The sequence below is a fragment of the Hypomesus nipponensis genome, chromosome 27 (genome assembly GCF_054491055.1).
Source record: "Hypomesus nipponensis isolate SF chromosome 27, ASM5449105v1, whole genome shotgun sequence".
NCBI classification, from domain to species: domain Eukaryota; kingdom Metazoa; phylum Chordata; class Actinopteri; order Osmeriformes; family Osmeridae; genus Hypomesus; species Hypomesus nipponensis.
In genome coordinates, this window is record NC_140387.1 from 7,382,521 (window position 1) to 7,397,829 (window position 15,309).

The window sequence follows — 15,309 nt, forward strand, 5'->3', positions numbered from 1 at the left end:
GTATTACTGGACATCCTAAGGAGGTAGATTCTCTTTGGTTTCCCTGTGTATGTTCTGCACAAGCTGCCACTCAACAGCAATCTGGGTATCCTTTCTCTGTCTACCCTCTTTTCAGCTACTGCCCAAGGTCCAAAGTGTGACAGCAATTAAAGAAAGGTGATGATGACTTGACGAGAGCCATTTCCTTGCCTCGTACACCTCCAAACTTTAAGTGTTTTTAATTTGTGCTATTGTTTTTGTTGTTTTTTACTTCAATGACTGCCCACTTTACCAGAGTTGATTATGTAAGTTAAAGCTACATTGTTACTTCACAAATGTATGAGTTTGTTTTTTAAAATAGCACTTTAAGGACACTTCATGCGTCATGAATTGGTTCCTTTGCATTTGACTGCAAAATGAGAAATTGCTTGAATAAGAAATGATGGAAGGAATTATGTTTTTTTCTTCAGACCACAAAATGTCAGTATAATCACTGACAATTCTTTCATTGTACCTTTGTCTGCAGATATTTAGTGTTGACAGTCCAGACAAGCAGCTGTCACTGATAATTTTTTCCATATTGAAACTGTACACAATTTAATTAAAGTTTGAAATGGCTGTTACACAAGATGTATTTCAAAGCTTAATATAGAAAAGTGTTTGTGATTTACAAACTTGATAATAATAATAGTAAGACTTTATTTATATAGCACGTCATACAAGAATTACAGCTCAAAAGAGTAATAATAAAAGTAATAATAAAAATAGTAAACAATAATGTAACAAATAAAAGTAGTAAAACCTTTCTGAGATAAAAAATTAATTGCTTTGGTAAAAAGGTAGGTTTTAAGCTGTTAAAAAAAATTCTAGCGTGTTTGCTTCCCTAATATTTATGGGTAATTTGTTCCATAGTTTTGGGCGTAATTGACAAAGGCAGCATCACCAATCTTTTATGACTGCTTCTGATGACCTCTAATAGGCCTGCATTTGATGATTGCAGTGTTCTAGCTGGTGTATGGTTTATAAGAGAGTTAGCAATGTAGCTAGGCCCTTGTCTGTGTAGCGCTTTGTATGTGAGGAAAAGGACCTTAAAGTCAATTCTGAAGGTAACAGGAAGCCAGTGTAAAGTAGCTAGGGCAGGACTCATGTGTTCTCTCCTTTAAGTATTGCTTAATAATCTAGCTGCAGAGTTTTGAATGAGCTGTAGACTTTCAGTGGTTTTCTTGGGAAGACCAGTGAAAAGTGTGTTACAGTAGTCCAGCCGGCTGGATATAAAAGCATGAATCAACTTCTCTGCATCATTTTGGTTTATGAATGGTCGTACCTTTGCTATATTCCTCAGGTGAAAGAAAGCTGTTTTGGTCACTTTAATAATGTAATAACCATAACCTTAAGTAAAGAAGCCTGTGTCTCCAATGTCCAAGATTTAACGTAACAGCATGGATCATTGTGAGAGTATTATGTTTGACACTGACAATTCTTAACTCTCAAAGTCCAAAAACACAACAACCACATATCTTAAATGAGTAAACTTTATATAACGCATCAATCGTTACTTTTTAACTTGTTTTACAGTAAGTGGGTATAGAGGGTTACAAAACCATCAACAAAACGATAAAGACCAATTCTGATATAAGATCGAGACATCATGTATATATTCTTCAGCATACTTCTGAAAATCGCTGATAATGAGAATAGGGAATAACTGCGGGTATTGCTTGGGACTTGAGGTTATGTACAGTATGGGCATAGGGTGAGGGAGCCATACAACTTTTGCCATTTCATGTGCACTGCACACTAAACCAAATATGTATGCCCTTTTATAGATCATTTTAAAATAACTGACAAGTTAGATTCATGAATTCAATACATATTTTAATAACACCAACTAAATAGCCAGCTGTAAAAATGAAAGAAACTCAAAAGTACAGCATATTGTGCATCAAAACATACTGATCAGGTTTACAAAAGCGCCAGACATTTTCTGTCAGTCAGCATAGCTCTGTCTGGTGTAACAATTGTCCTACATGAGTTAGACTGCATTCACAAACAGCGTATCTAACATGGCATCTCAATTAAGTATTTAAATATTTTCATACATTTCAATTTCACGCACCTGTTTTGAAAAACAGAACCAAAAATAAATCCAAACAGTTACCTGAATGCCTTAAGGTGGCCAGGATACGCAACTACCTCTTATATCAGAGTTTACAAAAGCAGATACTGCCAACTCTTCATCAAATATCATCAAAATGTACAGTACAAAACAGACAAAATATATAGTCAATCCTTACTGCTATTCTAGGAAAATAGTGCACAACAAATTCAATAAGATATTAAAGGATAACGCAAAATATATGCAGTGAGTTTGTGATACTCCATATATTAAAATATATCTTAACCTTTTGGCAGATCATTCCCCATCTCCTTACACTCCCTAACATACGCTCAATCACTGACAGTCCAGCTATCTTAATTGTCCCCTTTTCCCTGTGGCAATGGTCCTAATATTTATTACATAGAGTGTAACCTTTCTCTCCATCTTTCTATAAATTCTGTCCAAATTTTGTATGTTCCCTGTGGAAGTTTAGTTAGGTGAGGTGGGAAGGCGGCAAAGGGACAAGATCAAATTCATCCAAAGAATGATAACTTGCAAATTGTCCAGGGCTACTGAATTGGGCACAAGAGATCGTCTATGTAAAAAATCTTTCACTTAACCCTGGCAGTATAGAACAGCAGCCATTTTTTATTGCAGTGTAATTTTCAGATCCAAGTCTGCCCAACACAGACCCACCCGGTCCTTTCCTGCCAGGAATGATTGTTCAAACGCAAATACAAGCGGCAGATAGTCAGATTAGCGCTGAGGCAAAGACACACTCTCTGAGACACAAAGTCTATGACAGGTAAAACCTTAAGTCTATACTTATCTGAAATACCTGAATACTTTTTATTTATCGGGATAACAAGTGGAAAAACAATTATTTTAAGAGAAAACCTTTGTTCAATAGAAAATGAAGCTTGTTTGCCTCACTATACAGAATGCTGTCAGTCATGTTCCCTTGAGTAACCAGGTCAAAGAACAAAACCACAGGAATACAGTACATCGTGAAATACATAAATAAACTGTAAATATCGCAAATATACAAAACAAAACAACTGAAACACTTTTTCGGCTTCCACAGGGCTAAGAGAAGCCGAAGAAGATTCGGACACAAATCTACGCAAAGTCTCGGTGACCGTCTGTCCGTCATGGTGCATAAAAGTATTCTGAGGGGCACAGACAGCAAGTGATTGTGCAGTGTTCCTGTAACTAGTCAAAGAATTGCATTTAGCCTTTGTGGTGATAACGAATTTCCAATCGCGAGAGAGTGTTGATGGTCAGTGCTTATAAAAAAAAGAAAAAAAAAGGAGGTGGAACGACTCCATGTCCGTGTGGTTGGGTTTGGGACAAGTGTTCTATTGGCAGTCGTGCCGGCCTGGTCAGGGTCCTGGTGTCCAGCGGTCACATGCAGTCCACCACGTTGCTAGAACCCTGGCCCACGTCCCTTATCTGGCTGATGTGGGAGGTGCACACAGCCACGCCCGCTCCGGCACGACAGTGGGACACTGAGCCCACCAGCTCCCACCTGACACACACACACACACGTCAAAGGCCTGAGCTGGCAAACTGGCAAAATGGAAGTTAACAATAGTACAATGGAACTGATAGGATGGTCCCGTTCCGCTAAGGATGTTTTGCGCCGAAAAGGCCAATCACACACACAGCTCGAGCTTTACGATGGGATGCACAGTGTTCTGAACCGACACACGCAGATGGAACCTTCTCCCATAGCGTCTCAACACGGAGAACCACACCCCGTGCCACTCTGCCCAGCTCACCTGTTCATGCGGGGGTCGAAGGCCTCCACGGTGTTCAGGTAGATGTTGCCGTTGTGCCCCCCGACGGCAAACACCCGCCCCATGACGGAGGCCACGCCCACTCCGCCGCGGGGCGTGGTCAGCTCCGAGACGTAGTCCCAGCGGCGGAGCCGGGGGTCGAACCTCTCCACCGAGCTCAGCGGCGAGTTGTCGTCAAAGCCCCCTGTGGGACGGGGGAAAAAAGGGGGTTCAGCGACAGAGATGGGCTCAGACACACAGGGAAGAATCCCAGAACGGTCGTGGATTGCGATGGGGGGAGAAGGGGAAGACTGGTGGAAAGACGAACAAGAGGGGCAGTTTGAAAGTGATACAGTTAACTGTATGTTCTACATAAGACAAGGGCACAAGCTCAGCAACAGCCTATTGCCAGAAAGTAGCCACTAAATGAAAACATCAGGCGTTGAGAATTGATTTCCGCTCCGAGCCAATTCCGCCGAGTCATCCCCCAAAAAACTTGAACTTCGAATCAGCCTTGAGTGACTCTTAAAATTCAGGTGACCCAATAAAACTCTGGGTCCTCATGCATGGCCTGTAATCAGTAACCAGATTTACTTAACGTGGCCTTTTCCCCTCCCCTGCTTCACATAAGCTGCTGTGTAAAAACAGAGAGGGCGTAGGCCCGGAGGCATGTGATCCCGCCATCTCAAAGAGCAGCCGGGTGAGGAGGCGTTCAAAAACACCAAAGTTCAAAAACATTCAAACTGCTAGATAGCCTCTCGAGGATAGCGTTCGGGATCGAAAATAGACATACTCGTAAAAGCTCAAGTGACCACCCAATCGGGCCCAAGCCAGGTCAGTTGTGTCCGCTGACAGGGAACCAAGGGAGTCAGATGGCTGAGCGGTGAGGGAGTCGGGCTAGCAATCAAAAAGATGCCGGATCAATTCCCCACCGTGCCAAAAAAAAAAAAGACTGTGTCCACTTCACCCTACTTGCCTCGGGGGGAATGTCCCTGTACTTACTGTCAGTCGCTCTGCTAAATGACTAAAGGTAATTGTAACCCGCTGCCGTGTGTCATCTGCGCCCCTCTCACCCACGACGTAGAGGCAGCCGTTGAGCTCGCTGACGCCGTTGCCCGCCCGCCGCTGGCCCATTTCTCTGACCTCCGTCCACTTGTTGAGGTGGGGGTCGAAGCGCTCCACGCTCGACAGGGACGCCACGCCGTCGTTCCCCCCCACTGCATACACATGGCTCTGTGGGGGGGGGTTAAGGTTGGTTAGGTTGAGAAACAAATCTCTAGTGGGACCTTAAGGGCTGTTGACCAAGCTACGAGTGTTTTATTCCTTAATGCTTTTTTAAATGTGTTTAGGCCATGTTTTTGTTTCATTGTACTGTATTACTATAGTAAAGTGCCCTTGAGTTTGAGAAGAGGCGCTATCAAAATGACACATTATTACTGAGCGTTAGCCATTCTAACTCAAAGCAAGCGTCGAACGCAACGTCATTTCACTGGGTTGTAAAACAATCAAGAGAATCGACCTCGCATGTGGTGGCTGTTCTGGGGCGTGTGTAAATGACCTGTTATAACACCTGCACAGGGCTCAGTGCAGTAACTGCTAACCTGTTGTCGACCGCGTAAGGCCAGTACCGCTAACAGTTGCCCACCTTCTGGTGGTGTTCGTGTCTGTCTTACCCCTAATGCCACAGATCCCACCCCTCCCCGGGGCGTGTTCATGGGGGCCACAGCACTCCAGCGGTCGCACTCAATGTCGTATCTCTCAACGTCGTTAAAGCACGAGTTGTCGTCCAGGCCTCCGATAGCATAGATAGGCCCTCCCAGAGCAGCCAACGCTATTCCCCTCCTACAAACACACACACACACGCACCAAAGGCTTGAGCTGGCAAACTGGCAAAATGGAAGTCAACAATAGTACAATGGAACTGATAGGATGGTCCCGTCCCGCTAAGGACGTTTTGCGCCGAAAAGGCCAATCAAGCTCCAACCAAATGGTCAACCCACCTTTTTGTGTTCATGGAGGCCTTCATCATCCACTTGTTGGTGAGGGGATCGAACATCTCCATGTTTCCCAGGTGTTCACTGCCGTCATGGCCACCAACGGCATACACCTTACCTGAGGACAAACAAGGTCAGCCATGCTTCCAACAGAGGAGAAGATATGCATGATTCTGACCTTACTTCTCGAAATAATACAGCTTTTATCCATCTGTCGGCTTGTCACCCCAAAAGTGCTTTTGTCGTCTTGAGCATTTGCCCGGTCGAGGTCAAAGAGCTATTTTTGAGAATCTAGCAGGGGGATTCCATGCCCACCCCTCCTTAAAAGTAACACGTCATCCATTGAACCGTTAATTGTGTGTTCTGTATTTCCGACAGCCTCTGTGTCGACTTCCATTTGTCTTCCTCCTTTCTCTCCCTCCTCCCCTCCCCCTGCATTACCTCCTACAGATATGACGCCAACGTGCCGGCGTCGGCTGTTCATCTCCGGTCCAAAGAACCAGCTGTTCTTGCTGATGGAGTAACACTCAATGCTGCGGAACGGGTCCCCAGAACCGCCTCGGCCACCGACACAGAACAACACGCCTGGAGGGAGGGGTCAGCGGGAAGGACCAATCAGAAAATAGAAGACACACTCGACAACAGCAGCCGCTATTCAGTACTGGAGGTAAACATATACATTTAGTCATTTAGCAGACGGTCTTCTCCAGAGCGACTTACAGTAAGTACAGGGACATTCCCTCGAGGCAAGTAGCCACCTGACTCCCAAGTCACACATTTTTTTTTTTTTCTCTCTCACGGTCATAAAACAATCCGGGCCTTGGCCTTACCTGCCGTGTGCTTTCTGGGAGTGGTGCGGACCGAGTACTCAAAGTCGGGCACCACCTTGTCGCTGAGGTGCAGGTGGTAGTTCCTGGCTTCATCCAGCAAGTCGCGGCAGCTCAGATTGGCCTTGATCATCTCCTCCTTGGCCACTGTGCCGGTCAGGAAGTCGACAGGCAGCAGGGGGAGGCGCACCTGCGAGGACGCAACGCTGGTATGAAACACGCATGAGGTGGCGCGACTGTAAAACACACGTGGCGGTCAACAACCCCCAAGCTTCCATGTGCAAGCGTAAACACAAGAGGACAAATACCCTCTCCCTCGCACAAACACACGCACCTGAGACATGATCTGGTCCAGCCAGGCCTCATGGTTCTGGGGGTTGGCTTTGAGCCACTTGACGGCGGCGTTGTACACCTGCGTCTCCGAGTGGATGTTGAGCTCGCCGGACGAGAGCAAGGTGCGCAGGTGCTGCGGCGACACGCACGGAAAGTCCTCACAGTCCACCACCTCGCGGAAGTGCTCGCACGCGTAGCGGTCCGCCATGTCCATCAGGTCGACGCGGTTGTGGCTTTCGGCGAAGGTGCGCACGGCCAGGCAGTTGGAGGGATGAAAGTGGGCCTTCATGTACTCGCAGCAGGCGCGCGCCACCAGCTCCACCTGCTCGGACAGACATTGGGGTAGTGTTGAAGACTATGGCGGGGGGTAGGGATGTGCTGCGTTCAAAGCAGTCAGTTGTGCGTCACTATGGTCAGAACCATGATCCCGATGCTATAGTGAGGGAGTATTCTCTGTTCTGTGTCCTAGCTTTGAATCCAGGAGGAGGACCTGAAGGATGCAGGCGGCGTAGAGCAGCGGCTGGACGTTGTCCACGGTCAAGGTGAGCCGGGAGGAGTAGGCGAAGCCCACCAGGTCCTGGATTGCGTCGCCGTCAAAGTCTTTGATTTCGATCAGGTCCTGCTTGGCCTCGGACATCTCTGAAAGGAACATGGCCCTTGGAGGACGTCACACAAGGTCAGTCAGACACACGTCTCCACACGTCTTTCTCTGGTCTAGATATTTACGAGAATTTTTGCAATGTTTAGTGAAATCCAAAGACATGGTTCAGGGTTTCCCACATAAAAAATTGTTAGTTAAGGTGGTAAGGTGGGGTTTGCCGGCAGGCCAAATGTTTGTCCAAAAAAAAAAAAAACGTTGGTCACGGTTTGGAATTAAAGGGAAAAAACAGGACAGAGTAACATGGCGGATATTGCTCATAAAAAAACAAACCGAACGTAGTTAAGGCGGCAGGCATGTGTTGCCTCCTTAACTGCAAAGTGCTGAGGGAAACCCTGTGGTTTGTCTGTTATATCCCTAAGAAAAACTCCTACAGGCAGAAAGAGTAAAGCACTTAGCAGTTCTTTCAGGATGCTCTGCGGTAGCTACAGAGCATAAAAGTCACGACAATCCACAAGTGAGAAAACAGGAAAATGCATATACGTACCTGAAGTAAGGGATGACACAGGCCAGCACTAGCTTGTGGCATGGTATTAGCCTGCTGCCCACCTAGAGGAAGAACAGGAGGGAAGGAGAGAGACAGAGAGAAGGCCATCAACATGTGCACTCACAAGCTTTTCATTCCCCGTAAATATCCATGCTCTTTTGTTGGTTAAGAAACAACTGCCTTTTAAATGAGAATACTGAGGATTTTTTAAGAGGTAACCAAGTTAGATAAAAAGGCCAACAAAATAAAAGGCTATGAAGACACCTGGCCAAATTGGCCATGTTTTTTCCCCCCAGCGCTCAGTTCTTCAGCAGGTTCACTTCAATTGTAAACACGGACCCAATACTAAAGTCTGTGCTCAGGTCAGACCTACTTTCAGTGTGACGTCACAGAGCTCCCCGACTTCATAGAACTGCCTGAGGGAGTTATGGAAGTCCTTCCATGCCTCGTAGGCCTCGAACACAAAAGAGCCATCCGGCTCGCTGTCTCGCACAGAGGCCTTCCTTGGGCTGGGCCGCTGCTGTTTCTCCTTGGGTTTCTGCTGCTTGGCGTGCTCTGGCACCATGTCTCCAGGCGCCATGGCTGTCTACAGTGAGCCACTCCTGCCGGAAAAAGAATTTGGCCAGGCGAAAGGAAGAAAAATCGAAAATGAAGCAATTTGTCCTATTTAGCGTCCTTTTAAAATAACAGTCCAAAACGTTGTTCTAGATAGGCAGGGTGAGATTTCTCTGCAAGTCTCGAAGAGCCAACTACAGCAAGTGAGTCCGTGCTCTTCCTCAACCCTCCTCTTCCTCTCTCTCCCTCCTGCCTAATCCACTCCACAGTATGTTACTTAATGGAAAATGCGGTCAGGCAGGATTCTCTCTTGCTCAAGGAGGCACTGGCGGTAATAAAGAGCAACTGGATCCTGATGTTAAGACTGCCAAAATATTGCAGACTCCACTTGGAATAGTACAGGAAACGAATGATTCACATTTCCACCTACACGCACCGCGCAAATGATGGAGCTGAGCTGTTGACTCTCTGGCTGAGTTCCTGCTACTGAATAGACTCAGTGGAACCCACACTGCGCCCTCATCACTATTCTACTCAGCTCTAAAGGGCAAAACACAAGAGATCATGGTCAAAGGCTCCTTATTTCTGGGCCAACTTTATTATCAGCCTATTGCGATTATTGCTTTCAACTTCATGTCCCTACAATTCAAATTCACAGTGTCAAGAATCTGTACTGTAAAAAAAAAAGTTTGGTTTAGCTTTTTATCGAGGGAGACCGAGTGCAAAAGATAGAGAGGGGGGGGGGGGGGTTCTTGTGAGACAAGCCTTGCAAGAGTCTTTGTGCACCACAGACCATCACAGCAAGGGCAACATGCCACATTATCCAAAGAAGGGATGCACAGAGGACGGTTGTGCAGTCATAGCAACCTACTTTTGTCATGTTTAATTACTTATTCACACCCCCTCCTCATACAACCCACTTTCATTTTCCAAGTGCCATGTTTGCCTCAGGAATCCCTTCGTGGTGGTCTAATTAGCTTGCCTGCCTCCAAATAGCCTACTAAATACAGTAAGCAGACAAGCCTAATCTGGGAATAGCATGACACCCAGCAATGAATGACTTATCGATTGCCAGTAGCTGTGTAATCAGAGTACATGCGCTGATATAAATCATAACAGAGACTAAAGTTGGATGATCACAATTATAAATATTCACTGCTATATAGTGTACGGATTCAAGTCATGGATGAATCAGTCAATGTTTACATACCGTTTCATTCATCAACCTACGCTAGCTTGCGAGCTACAGTAGGCTACTGTAGCTAGAAAACAGGGCAACCAGGTGGGAGGTAGGTGAAACTAGGTGAAATATTATCTTGAATTCTTGATGAAACACAATGCTGCAGCGGACAAAACCGTTATGTTCCTAAAAGTCGCAAACAACAGTCAATAAAAGCTTAGAGATAACATATGCAACACGCCGTAACTAACATAGACTAGTCTAGTAGCTGGAAGAACTAGCCTAGCTTGCTAACGTTGCGCACTGTAGCTAGGTTAGCTCAGTTATGTTGCTTCACGGTTTGACGAGAAACCAGTTTGACGAGGACCACACATTTTAACATAAGAATGTTTTTTCTTGTTCGTTTATTATTAATTCAAGCATATTTAAAATGTCAAAAGTCCAACGCCACCGTTTAAGTACATCATGCTCTACAGTACTGTTGTGTTGCAAAAATGTTGCTACTTGCAATGGCACAATTAACGCCTTAATCGAGTGACATTTAGGAATTATAATTACATGACCTATTTACGATCCTAGGAAACTTTTGCAACGTTAACGCTGTTATATTATATCTTTCTTTGCATTACCTCATCTTGCAGCAAATTATTACTTGTTTGTCTTCATTCACAGGTAGCTGTAGAGTGCAAAGAGAACCCAGACACGTTTGTTGTTATTTGCAATGCCTTATGGGAACAGTAGTTTAATTTAGTTAAGGTTTTCATGCAATGTTCAATACAATGAGACTTAGCCATGGGACGTCACCAATTACTGATACGAAATTTGATATAAAATGTTTTGTTGTGTTTCCTCACTGCAAACCCAGTTCCAATTCAATGTAGAATTTGTTGCAGTTTGTCTAAACCAGTCAAATCTGATTTGATAGGACACAATGAGTGTACTTTGTGTGTATTTCATTTCATATGATTGTATTATACCTTTATGGAATATTGAATATACATGTACTGTGATAGTCACTAATTATTTTATATCATAGAACATCCCATTACAGTGAAGGGTCAAACATGACTGCTTTTTAGAAATGAGTGTCTACATACAAGTCCATTGCACTGACCCAATGCCATAAAGTATAGAATTTTGACTGAATCAAAGTTTAACTGAAGTTGCCCATTCCAAGGCCTATAGTTTTCATGACGATGGTGAAATCACCTGAAAATGTTAACATTTTATAAATCAAGTTGGGGTTAGCTTCAACATGGCCTCCCTCTTTCCTTCTCGTCCTCTTCCTCCCTCCCCCATTACAACAAACACACAGACACTCACTGTCTGACACAGACTCACAAACACAGACTGTTAACAGGCGACATGCACCACCAGAAAACACGATCCAAGAACATGCTTTAAAAACACACAACAAAAGTTGTACCTTCCCACATTGGGTCATGACATATTGCATATGCTTGAACACTGATCCACATTCCTGAGTCTGAGAGCTTGGTCGGAGTCAAGGAGGAGCTGGGTTAGGGTTAGCCTGAGTCTACCACCAGGTTTTTACCACGCCGACAATCATGAGGGCCGGCCGAGCCCCCCGCCTGAACCACAGGAAAAGTGGTAAAAATCCTATTAACAAACTATTTCGCAAGGTATTCACAGCGTAGCACAGCATCGAGTATTGAATACAGTTTCCTGTTCATATTGTGATGTCTCAGTGGCATTTCATTTGTTTATTGCCCAGTAGTGACAGTGCAGTACACACTTAAATGTTTACTTTATATCAATTCAAGTGCTTCACAGCGTTGTAAAAATCCAGACCAGGAGCAATCAACACAGAAATGTGCAATGTAAGGTATTTAAAGTTACGCAGTACCCTGTATTTCAGGTCATATGAGAGCCATTTCATTTTATTGGATTGTGCAATAAAATGCCTCCAGCAATTACACATTAACATCTACACAGTTCAACCAATCATCCCAACCCATATTAAATATGAAAAAAATTATGACATTTGGCAAAGACCATTGTAATAAATTGTTATTGCAAAGTAAAAGCAAATATTGAGGAATTAACAGGGCATTTAAAACTACAATTCTTAATACAAGTTGGTATGGTAATAATAACAACTTGTACTTCAAGAGGATGAAGCTGGGGTCAAACAGTTGGGTCATACAAATGCTCCTGTCTGGTTCCAGGCTTCTCTCCCTTCGTAACCCTGGAAGGGGGGGGTGTATGTGGGGGGGGGGTCTGGTCATGACAGACTATTTAAGACCAGAAGGAGGCCATTGAACAGATGAAAGGAGTGGATGGAGGAGAAGAGTTGAACTTAAGCCTAGTTGCTCTGGGGGGAAGAGAGTGGCAGCATGGTGGAGCAGATCTCGACATTCTGGGCAACTGCCTCCATGACAATGGTCCGGCACCTGAACCCAGAGAGTGGGCACATTCCATTCACTGCCAATAACCTCCCCATTCACTCACACAGCTTTCCGGTATGTACAGCTGTTATGTTGGGTCAGTGTGCACAGAGTGCCTATGCCCTTGCCTTTTTCTGCCAACATTCTAAATACAACAGCCACCATCAAAATGCTAGGATGTTGCTGTGTTGGAGCAATGTGCAAGCACCTATTTGCTCCATTTTATAACGTCTGTTCACATTGTAATTTTGACAAAAAAGGTTACAACAAACAACAAAACCTGTTCTTCAGATAAAACACTAAAACTAAAAACACTAAAACAAAGTCCAAACGATTAGTAAATGCCATTACTATAATTAATCTTTTATGTTTGGTGCTCCTTCAACTTTGTATTTATTATTAAACTATTTAATCCATGTATTTATTTATAATTGTATTTTAAAACAATAATATGTAATTAATCATTCATTAATAATAATTATTTTCACAATAGAGTTAATACAATTCAACAAAACCCACTGCTCAAACTCCTAGACACGTAAACGTATAAATGGAAAAAATTTACAACAAATGACGTGTGACATTATTTCTCTTTCGTGTATGGTTCTCCATGTATTTATTAGGGGGTACCTATCCACCGATAGGTCCACCCTGTATGACCTATAAACCTGACACTTGTTTCTCATTAAGAACATAAAGGCCTCAACAACTTATATAAAGAATGCAGTCAGACTTCCCCATTGAAGTCTATGACTTGATAGATATTTGGAGGTTTGTAACCAGGCAACAGGGCAGAATCATAATAAATGTAAAACATGAAGTCCATAAGTATAGTAAATGAATAAATACATTCATTAATCCTTGGTGAAAGGGATTCAAAACATACTAAGTTAAGTTATGAAATGTCTGCATGTGTCCTGCTGACTAGAATTGAAACCACTTATTTGCAATTTGTTTATGAGAAGTTACATTTAGGTCTATGCGCTAGGCGGTGTGACAAACAGTAATGACATGGAACCTGGTTCCCCATTTGCAAGTATATTTTGTTTTTTATCAATCCAAAGATTAGTCAAATTACATAATTTGAAAAGAAGTTGGCCAAAGAACAAAGCTGCAACTCGTTACTTCAAGATCCCTCAAGCATATCATTGAGCTTTTGTCAATGTTAAGATTATCTTGGACTCATGAGGACTCATGAGAAAGGGTCCAGATATCTATACAAACACGCTTTGGAAATATCCATAGTCGTTTGTGTGGAATATATCATCACAAACCTACTTTGTAGTGTCTTTTTAGTTATAGACTATGGCTGATTAGTTGAAATTATTTTTGAGGCGTTTGAAGTTACAGCTCCTGGGCTCAAAGAGCTGTCGAATTTAGAGCTGTTCAGAATTTAAAAGTTAAGGTGGTGATCCCAGCTTTGAACAGAGGGTGTATCATTTGAAATAAAAAAAAACCTGCTGCATCATTTAACCTTGTAAACAGTATAATGTTTAGGATTTGTGGTTTGGTTTGTCAGATTGGAAGTTTGGTTTGCAAGACTGAGGGGGCATAGTTTGTCCCCTAGGTGGCAGGCTTGTTACTTGTGAGCAACTGTGGGTCGAGTTTCTAAGAGAGTAATTGAATGAGAGACACACAGAATATACTGTATGTTGGACCATATACTCTAACAAAGTCAAGGTACCAACATCTAGTAGCTGACCTTAAACAATACTGTTGGTGCACCAAAGAGGTACTTAACAAATGGATGTGAAATGAGTGAAAGATTGTGGTTAACTTCATTGTGATGAAAGAGGAGTTGCACACAAAAAGTAGACATTGGTTAACCTTTGTACCTTTTTGTTTTTGCATTTTCTTCCCCCAAAAAGATTAAGTATGTGGTATGTAATCATTATTATGAAATACATTACTTTGGTTAATTAAATGACAGTCAAGCTGGAACTCTGTGGGAAGTATGTTTTAGGATATTATGAGTGGAGCCAAACTGCCGGAATCCATGTTAATGCTTCTTGATTTACAACAGGTGAATCAATTATTTGCCTCTACATAATTTGATAGCAGTGACAAATAGGGGTTGCTATTCATCAATTGTGGCCCACTGTTGATGTTAAGTTTCATTAAAAGCAAGCACGGCCATTTTGTAACGTCAACATGTGAATCGATAGTGACACAGCCAATGTACTGCCTAAGCTCTGAACTGACACATCACTGAGTGGTATGTGTTCAAGCTAAACTGACACGGTCGCGCCACGAATGTGTATCAAAACTCAACTGTCATTGCCTGGAGAATGTAGAAGCTGTGGAGAGTGTGAATGTTTGTTTCAGTATGTGTAGATGAACTTACGTTGTGACAGAAGCTAGGTGCAAAGACACATGCACCTTTAAGCACCAGATTATATATATATATATATATATATTTTTACATTTGGAGACAGGGTTATAAAATGTCTGTGTCTTTTTCCTTGTCCATCCAGTTGTCATCACGCATTACTGCACAAGCCTGGTGCAAAAAATGTGAGGTATTTTCAGGTTTGGGCTGTTAGTCCTTCATAGGTCAAATTCTTGATTACTGGGAATTACGGTAAATTGTTCTAAATTGAAACATTATGAATTCATGTTAACAAGATTAATGCAAATAAGCATGTAGTTCTCTTTAAGATACCTATCTCAAAACCACATAAAAGTAACTTTTTTATTAAGGGTAATCAGCGAAAAAAAGACCCTGAAAAACTGCCAGAAATTTCTAACCAGAACCTCAAACCTGTAACCTGCAAGAATCCTGACTGAGCGTCTGTTGGTTTGGGATGTTGCAGTTGAATCAGATCACGGCCCTCCATGAAAAGTTCCCACAAAGAATAGGGAGGGTCCAAGTGTGAGCAAAGCATGATAGTGCAAGAAATGTATATATTCCTTACTTGACGTCCCTCCTGTGGTTTGCCCTACAGGTATTTCATGTATACTGCTTCCCTACTGCATGGCTGCATGCTCACTGAACAATCATCTCACACTCAG

General features: G+C 43.2%; 1 protein-coding gene across 1 annotated transcript; it reads right to left on the reverse strand.

Annotated features, from left to right (window-relative positions):
* Positions 1 to 1,839: 1,839 nt before the first annotated feature.
* klhl8 (kelch-like family member 8) lies at positions 1,840 to 10,605 on the reverse strand. The gene is made up of 12 exons (XM_084694072.1): positions 10,519 to 10,605; positions 8,528 to 8,756; positions 8,155 to 8,216; positions 7,500 to 7,665; positions 7,011 to 7,331; positions 6,680 to 6,866; positions 6,291 to 6,434; positions 5,856 to 5,967; positions 5,529 to 5,697; positions 4,929 to 5,088; positions 3,859 to 4,060; positions 1,840 to 3,605 (listed from the first exon to the last, which is right to left on the reverse strand). Exons 2-12 carry the CDS (start codon positions 8,732 to 8,734, stop codon positions 3,482 to 3,484), a joined length of 1,854 nt encoding a protein of 617 aa, XP_084550198.1. The 5' UTR covers positions 8,735 to 8,756; positions 10,519 to 10,605; the 3' UTR covers positions 1,840 to 3,481.
* Between the last annotated feature and the right edge of the window lie 4,704 nt (positions 10,606 to 15,309).